The sequence below is a fragment of the Panicum virgatum genome, chromosome 9N, assembly GCF_016808335.1.
Source record: "Panicum virgatum strain AP13 chromosome 9N, P.virgatum_v5, whole genome shotgun sequence".
Lineage (NCBI taxonomy): Eukaryota > Viridiplantae > Streptophyta > Magnoliopsida > Poales > Poaceae > Panicum > Panicum virgatum.
Genome location: NC_053153.1, coordinates 16,180,645 through 16,189,744, shown reverse-complemented (window position 1 = coordinate 16,189,744; position 9,100 = coordinate 16,180,645). Strand labels below are relative to the sequence as shown.

At 39.6% G+C, this 9,100-nt stretch overlaps 1 protein-coding gene across 2 annotated transcripts; it reads left to right on the top strand.

The window, feature by feature from the left end:
* Positions 1–2,983: 2,983 nt before the first annotated feature.
* On the top strand, positions 2,984–8,818 carry LOC120687958 (flowering locus K homology domain-like). 2 transcript variants are annotated; one of them, XM_039970065.1, is made up of 7 exons: positions 2,984–3,177; positions 3,665–4,167; positions 7,015–7,261; positions 7,504–7,652; positions 7,733–8,023; positions 8,108–8,302; positions 8,443–8,818. In XM_039970065.1, the coding sequence occupies exons 2-7, from the start codon at positions 3,670–3,672 to the stop codon at positions 8,644–8,646; spliced, it is 1,584 nt and encodes a 527-aa protein (XP_039825999.1). In that variant the 5' UTR covers positions 2,984–3,177; positions 3,665–3,669; the 3' UTR covers positions 8,647–8,818. The 2 variants fall into 2 exon arrangements, with proteins under 2 accessions (XP_039825999.1, XP_039826001.1); XM_039970067.1 differs by having other exon boundaries at positions 3,000–3,177; positions 3,661–4,167.
* Positions 8,819–9,100: the final 282 nt, after the last annotated feature.

Genomic DNA, 9,100 nt, shown 5'->3' with positions numbered 1-9,100 from the left:
TTCAAAGTCAAACATCTTTATCTTTGACCAATAATATCTCAAAAAATAATTACTTTTAAATAGAAAAGATTACATGTTACGATTGTTGGTTTCATTACGAATAAACTAATATCACTTTTATGTTGTCAATCTTTATATTTTTTTTACCATCTATAGTCAAAGATGAAAATATTTGACTTTAAAAAGTCAAAAAATTGTTATATTTTGGGACGGAGGTAGTACCACGTTTCTCGATCCATCTATGTGGGAACTTTTGTGACTATGATAAAGACTGACAGTTTGGCACCGACAAGACTTTAAGTCCTCACCTCAACCGTAACTGTTAGTGTTAGGATTTGCATTGTACTCGCTCTATCGTATATTATAAGTCATTTTAAATTTTTTGAGCGTTAAATTATCTTAAATTTAACTATATTTATACAATCAAATATCACAATTTTATACTTTGCAATGTCTTAGCATTCAAACCCCCAACTTTGTAGGTGCCTTTGCATCCTCCATCCCCTAGTTCGCCGGCATCCATGAAAAAATATTCAGGCAGGATGCTCACCCCTCCAATGGTGCTTTCTAAGAAATATTCATGATACCAAATAAGAATAATTAGATTCTTCATTAATTATATTATCACAGTATACCTATTTCATGTCATAAATCTTTGCAATCTTCTCTAAAATTTTGGTCAATGGCTCTCCAAGAAAATTGAAATAATTTATCATTTGGACTGATGGAGTAGGAGCCAGCGATAGAAATATAATTATAATATTCCATGGAATGGTGCACACAGAACAGAAGATGAGTTTGATATATATTTATTAAATACTCTAACACATACTCTAAAATACATATTTATCATTATCTTATAGCAATAAATTTCATTTTGCATCACACCTCTATGTGTGTTTGATATATATTTAGTTGAACTAATTGTTCGTAAATTGGTATTTTTATCTCTTCCTCATACATTAATACATGGTGACACATATCGTGAGCAATAATTTTTATATAAATAATAACATAAATAATATATACTAATAATAATAGAAATAGTAATTTAGATTTTTATTGGTACACTTTAATATTTTGTTATAATTATATAATTTAGATTCAGATTTAGGGGTTACTTTAACTTTTTTATAATAATATAATTTGATATAATTTAGGGGTTATTTGTATTCTTTTTAATAGCATAGGTGGGTAATTTGCATGAAGAATAGGGGGTTACTTTAATTTTTTCATAATGGAAGAGGAGGGTAAGTTAGATACATATTTTGAGTTATTTTAGTCTATTTTCATAATGGCTAAGTAATTTAATAATTTTTATGAATAAGTTGTTAGATTGATGGTAAGATGTTTCTAATTATGTGAATTTCTAAAGTTTCACCTAGGATCCTAGGTGGCTTCACGTGGTGGCTTCAAAGGAGATTTTTTATTTTTTTAAGTGTCCACCTAGCATCTTAGGTAGCTTCAAATGGAGATTTTAAAGTAACCTCCAATTAGAAATAAATTATTAATAGTAGGATAAGATACAAATGGTAAATTCAAAACCCAGAGTCTATTCGGTGCTTTGGTAGTACCCAATAGATCTTAAATTTGAACGAGTGAAATGATATATATTTGACGGGCTGTTTTACATCATAATATTATGGATGTGCCGAGCTCGTGCAAAGTCACCTGATAGTCATCGGGTTGCTCCTGGTCTTCATTTGCAGTAGTTCCTAGTATCAAATTACTGACGCAAATAAGTTGGGTACCTCCCTTTACTCTTGTCACTTGTAACCTTAGGCTAGCGGAGCTAAACTAGAATCTCTCTTAGTGAATACAAGTCGTCCTCACGGTCGATGAGCAACCTTCGGCCTTAGTAATGGCTTTGTACCCGACTTATCAGGAATGTATCTATAATTCAGAGTATCTTCATGATTGCCTTGCTTGCCTTGCTATCTTAATAGTTTGTCATATCATGATGAGTGCTTCCTTAAATTTTGCAATTCATATGTTAAGACTAGAAATTCAATGCTTAGAGTGGAACTGCTTGACAAGTATGGCCGTCGACAGATGAATTGTTTGGGACAGGATCAGCAAAAAGCTTGAAAGAAGTCAGAACTCCAACAGATAGCATTATGAAGGATCAATCAAACCTGCAGCAAAGATAGCCCACCAATAACCCAATAGATGATGTGCCAAAGCGGCAATGTGGCATAAGAGTGCTGTATTTGCCGGAACATGGCTCTATTATGAGCTGATACTAGGATAACACAATGTCCAAAAAGGCTATTTATTTAGAAAATTTCAGACATATTACTCATCATAAGAATAATAACCTTGTTACTTCTAATTATTATAACAATTGTGATTGAAAACTGTGTTGTTTATTTGATTTTCTAGATCCTCAATAAGTACATATGCATTGGAACTTGACATTTGATTGACTTTATTCTCTTTTCAATATATTTTTTCTTAGTACTTGACATTGCTTTAATTAGATAGATCTTACTGCAAGCTAAACATGCACGCTCTGAGGGATAAATTTTAAAGGATAAAACAACGTTCCTTTCAGGAGAAGAGGGCGTGGGTTAAAATCTAGGAACCGTTTGGAAAACCTTATTCCGATTTCGATTTCACCTATTTTGCATAAATCGAAGTACTATAGCATGAAGCTATAACTATTTTATAGGCTCATGCTAAAATAAAATAGAAGCCGGATCAAACTAATATTTTTAATTTTATCAACTTAAACTTTAATAGTAAAATCATTTTAGGAGAGCTCCTAAACAACCTCTTAATTTTCCTAATTTTCTACTTAAATCGACGTGCATAGGGAAAGAACCCTTGTATGATTGTATCGTTCCATCCAGAGCTTTCCTGACGCGGCTCATTCACAGCCTAAAATCACATACCCTGACGGCCTGCCCCAACCGAAACTGTTCGTAATGCGGCCGGGCCGGGCTGGGCCGGGCCACCTTTATTCCGTTAAGCCGCGGCCCGCAGACAGTAGCCGATGATAAACGCCGCACGGCTCCTCTCCGTCTCCGGTCTCCGCGACGCGAGCGCTCCTCTCCTCTCGTCGCACCCGAATCCGGCGCCGCCCCACCTCGTCGCCCAGAGCCCCAGCCCGCCTCCCGGGCGGGAGCTCCTCGCCGGGGTCGTGGCCTCGGGCCTCCCCTCATCTCCCTCCCTCAGGTACCACCCTCTCCCGGTCTCCCCCCCCCCCCTTCACGTACCCCCTCGTGATTCGGTCCCGTGCGCTTGCGGGCGCGATTTGGCAGATTCCGAGCGGTCTTATCGGTGCGGTTGTAGCGAATGGATCGGACTGCTGCTGGGACGGCGCGTCGCGCAGCTTGAGGTTTAGGGTTCGGCGTGTACCGATTAGTGTATCCTGCGTTGATTTTGGGGCACTTGATTTTGTTTCGGTCACGGCTCATGGCGAGATGCAGGTTCAGGGGAAGTTGTTTTATAGGGGTAGATATGAACTCGATTGGACTTAGCTTAAGGCTGAGTGTCTGTTGGGGTAATCATGAGTTGCTTATGCGCCCGCTGCCAGATACTTGCTATTCGGATTGATTAGGTGTCTGTTCTGATGCGGTTTTCTATGTTTGGGTCGGTTTGAAGCTTAGGTCCTTACATGGCGTGTGATTTCTAACTGATTTGCGTTTTTGTTTGTGGCTAGAAAATATGGACGGACCAGTAGAGAACTTTGTGGGACATGATGTTGGCGGGATGCCTGGAAATCCTTACGATGGAGAACAACCAAACCCATATGAGGATGTGGAACTGGAGAAGCAGTACGGTGAAGAGCTGGGAAACACATATGCCGAACAACCTGGTGCCCAGTACAATGATGGGTCTGGGAATCTGTACAATGAAGAGCAGGGAAACTTGTACAGCAAGGAGACCGGGAATCAGTACAATGAGAAGCCGGCAAATTCTTACCAGGAAGAGCTGGAGAATGCATACACTGGGGACAGGAGTCAGCAGGACAATTCACAGATTAATGTTGAGGATAACAGATGGCCTGGTTGGCCAGGAGAGAGTGTTTTTCGTATACTGGTTCCAGCCCAGAAGGTAGGGGCTATCATTGGCCGCAAAGGGGAGTTTATCAAAAAGATGTGTGAGGAGTCCAAAGCGCGCATCAAAATACTTGATGGCCCACCTGGTGTACCAGAAAGAGCAGTAAGTGCCTTTATGGAATCGTGTTTTTGATTAAAATTCAGTAGTCTCAGTGCTTCAGCCAGCAACGAAATTACTAAGTCATATATTTTTAGGTAACTATGCCGTGGTGTCATTAGGCATAGCAGGTTCATGCATGAAGTTCATTTGTTTTCTTGGATGATGCATTTTTAGGTACAAAGTGATCAGCTAAATACATGCTGATACTCGTCTTCCTAGTTTCCTAGTGGCCCAGCATGTGCAAATATATGATATATTGACTTGGTAATTAAGACCCACATTTAGGGGTTGTTTGGATGGGGCCTGCGCAGAGCCGCCTGGCCCAGGCAGCGCTCCCAGGCGTCCGATTTCGAGCGCCTGGGGCTGAGATGGCTGCCTGGCCGGCAAGCTGCGTGCCAGGTCTCGATCCAAACAAGCCCTTAGTCATTTCATTCTGATATCTAGATATCTGGAATTCTGGAAGGGTTTTTGTGTGCTTAATAAGGCCTTAAAGCTGGAGTTGGACTATGTTGTTGCTTTTTGCACCTTAAAGCATCATAGTAATGGGGCAAACACAAAGAAAACTGTTAGTTGAACAGCTGAATTTCCGTTACTGAATCTTAAAACAAAATCTGCGATTTTCTCAAAATTTATGAACTGTTTTTTTCCATCTTACCTGAGGGCTTGCAACAAACTGTTACTGGTAATATTTTCCTTAACAACTGTGGGTTTGAATGTTGTATCAAATGTGCTTCATTATATCGAAAAGTTTCACAATAATGGAAATAATGGAAGCTATCAACATCTTTGTGTAAGGAATGGCTTTGATTCCTCTATGTCTCTTCAAGGGATATGCATGATGCAGTGAACTGGTGCTTAGCCCTTTTTCGATCTATTTTCAGGAATAAATTTGGATTGCATTGTCTTTAACACACAGTATTTACATAGAAATAAAAAATCATTTGAATAACAATTATTTGGTATATGTTATCAATTCTGATATTCACTTCAATGCTTTATGAATTGAGTCCATTTTTGTGAACTGTAGGATAGAATTGGGTACCAGGTCTGAACCATGCACATAGCATGTCCTATTTCATAAGATACATCACATAAAGTTTTAACCAACTCACATCAAATGTCCAAATACTTAAAGTTTATTAAATTGTAGTGATGCAAAGGAGCATCATGGTTACATTGTTTTAGATATCTCAATACGAATGCAGGTTCCAAGTCCCCTTTCCATTCGGACTTTACCCAAATCTATTCCTTTGTTTCTTTACATGTGTATATCCATGAGCAGTAGAGATGGCCTGTAATCTGCAACAAACACTATGTAGTTTAGCATTTGTTGTGTGCTGAAAATTTTTCCTACCCTAAGCAATTTGTTACCAGTGTTCCAGAGCATCACGGACATGTGACATGAACCTGTTTTTCTTGATAACCACAATGTCACACAGTTTATCAAACACCAGAGCTATGTCACAGGATTCATTTTTTTAGTTTGTTACATCTTTGCTAAGACTTAGTCAGGAGTATCCTTACTTCCTAATTGGAACTTAATAGCTGTGCCACAATTCAACTTAGGAAACATAATTAGTATCTTGACAACACTCAGAAAGCTAAAAATATGACTTACAACAAAATATGACCATCCACCAAAGGCCGAAATTGAATAGCCTTGATAATATAACACAGGTTAATGTTGCAGGTTGTGACTGCAGTTTAAGTTCCCAAACATAACAACCTTTCCGAAATGGGTGAACTGACATGGTTCTGAAAGTCCAGTTTTATGCTCCTGTGCTGCAAATATGAATAGGTCATTTGAGTATTGGATGAAGATCCCTTTCAAGATGCTCCATAAGCTATCTGGTAATTCCACATCCTTTTTTTATTTTTAACTGAAGGGAACAAGTGAATTACTAAAGGGAAAAAGTAAAATGATAAAAATGCATGAAGAATTGCTTTGTAAATGAATATACCACATGTACTACAACTCTAGAATTATTGGTACTAAATTTGCCTTGAAAAGTATAAAAATGGCTGCACATTTTGAGACGTGCTGTTATGGAACTCTTTGTTTTCTTTTGTCTTCTGGAATTAAGTTTTTTTATAAGAAAAGGTAAATACCATGCAATTTACATTATCCAACAAGTGAGTAAAAGAGAATGAAATGTATCTATTCTTTCATTGGACATTGATGGAGACAAATAAAACAAGTTGTCACATTTAAAATAATGAAGGAATAGCCATTGGTGGAGGATGGTAAATTTTATAAAGAAGGTTGCTAACTGAATAACAAAAGAAAAATGATTGTTCTGATAATCTGATTATCCATTCTTCTTGAACACTGCACACCACTGTTGACTAAATGCATAGGATGGAATGCTCTTCTGAACTTTTAGGAGCTCCTGTCTGTAAAGCTATTTCAGCATCAGATGCATCTATTGCTGTGTGCTGACTGCTACAATTACTATTGTAGTATGAATTAAGTAAACTTGAGATTAAGTAGGATATCATCTCAAGATATTTGGGAATAACTTTATGCTGTTCAAGGTGGTAAATGTATACTTGACGTCCTTATTTAACCATACTCCACTAAAATCATAGTTTATTTTATTTCTTTTGTGACGGGAGACATCATTTAACTTTGCTAGTGATGTGCAAATGTGATCTCTTGGTTATGTACCAGTAAGTAACCCATTCGGTAAAGTTTCATTATACTTGTTCCAGACGCATATATTTGTGAATGGTAGTATCATCATAGTGTATGCCATTCATTGAGTTCATATTCGGTAAATCTTTTTCTCTGGTAATATCTCATTTTAACTGTTAATTAATTTTGTGAATGTTGTCATTTTGCCATTGAAGGTAATGATTTCAGCAAAGGATGAACCAGATGCACCGGTATCTCCAGCTATGGATGGCTTACTTAGAGTTCATAAAAGAATAACTGATAGTTCAGATGGTGAATCTGGTCAGCCTCAACGAAGTGCTGGTAATATCGGACCGACACGACTTCTAGTGCCAGCATCGCAAGCTGGCAGCCTTATTGGAAAGCAGGGAGCAACTATTAAATCCATACAGGATTCTTCAAAGTGTGCTGTACGTATTGTTGGTAAGTTTTTTGCATTTTTTTTTCAATGCTACATATGCTGGATTTCTTCCTCTTTCGGATATATGATTTGGTTCCTGAATTGCATTCGTAGTTATATGTTGTGACCTGCAACTCAGTTGAGTGACACTGAGAAAATAGTGATACCAATTCAATTGCAGTTCATGTAAATACGTGTGCTTTGATCCTTCAATGTGAATATTTATGTCTATTGTTTTAATTCAGTGTGTTATACTCTTCTTCAGAGAATGTTCCTCCTGTCGCATTAAATGATGACAGAGTTGTGGAGATACAAGGCGAGTCTCTTGGTGTCCACAAAGCAGTGGAATTAATAGCAAGTCACTTAAGAAAGTTTCTTGTCGACCGCAGTGTTCTTCCACTATTTGAAACACATGTAAGTGGCATCTTGCATTCCTGTCAGCACTTCGTGTCTTGCATGCAGTGTCTGACGAATGTAAGTTTCGTGCTCTGCAGATGAAAATGCACAGTATGCAGAGGGAGCAACCAATGCCACCTCCCCAGCACTGGGGGCCTCCTCAACCCTGGGGCCCTCCTCCAAACCTACCTCCAGGTGGTCCAGGTTTTGGTGGAAATTCGCAATTCATGCCTCCAAGGCCGCAAGACAGTTATTATCCTCCTCCTGATGTCCCCCCTGTGCCTGTGGAAAAGCAGCCACACTATGGTATTTCTGCATATGGACGTGAGGCCCCACCAAGCGGTGTTCCTGCTGCAGGAAATCAACCACGCTCTCATGCAGGTTCTCAGGTTGGTTCTCTTGCACTTTGTTCTCAAGATGATTTGTGCTTTTATTTGGGTTAATCAGCTACTTATTTTTATGTATTTTGGAAGGTGACACATAACATGCACATTCCCCTTGCCTACGCTGATGCTGTGATTGGGGCAGCTGGTGCTAGTATCAGCTATATCCGTAGGCACAGTGGCGCAACTGTAACTATTCAAGAAAGCAGAGGCGCACCTGGAGAGATGACTGTGGAGATAATTGGGACTGCATCCCAAGTTCAAACCGCCCAACAACTGGTCCAGGTACTGTGTATGCTAATCTGCTTTTAATATTTGGAATTATCAGTAATGCAATATTGCACCATAACTAGCTTTTATGAAAACATGTTTCACACATTCCTTTGGCCTCATTTCTGTTAGCTAATTTGACCCTTTACTTGCAGAATTTCATGGCAGAAGCTGCTCCCCCAGGCCCACCACCAGCTTCTAACCCTCCAGCACCGCCAGTAGATCCGAGCTACGCATCTTACCCACCACCATATGGAGGTGCTCCGTCCTATGGTTCTTCAGCTGCCGCTGGGCCGCCTCCGCAGTACAACGGAGGGAGCTATGGTGGCCCGACCTACCCTCCCAGCTATGGTTATTAGGGAGTAGCAGTAAGCTAAGGGTTTGATTTCTCTCTTGTGTTATGGTAAGGAATTTGTTGCCGAATAATGACAATGCAGTGCTGCATGCCCTCCTGTTACCTTGTGTCTGACAAAGACTAATTACATTGGAGACACGTTTATGTGGTGCATGATTGATTAGTATTCTGGGGTATGTTCGTGGTCCACCCATGCAGTCGCCACCAATGTTTCTGTTGCCTGGAGCACGCGCCAGCTCGCCTGATAAAAGGGTGAGACGCTGAGACTGCAATGACCGTGATCCGCTACATTGTGGTCCGGCCACTGGTTATGCGTTGCCTCAGACCGCACAGCCTTTGCTACTTCGACACTATCCGCATGTTTCTCTGTCGGGCTGCACATGTATTATGTATATGGGCGACTAACTTGTGGGCAAACGAACTAAAGATGCTCAAATGTTTTTCGTCGATGAGATGTG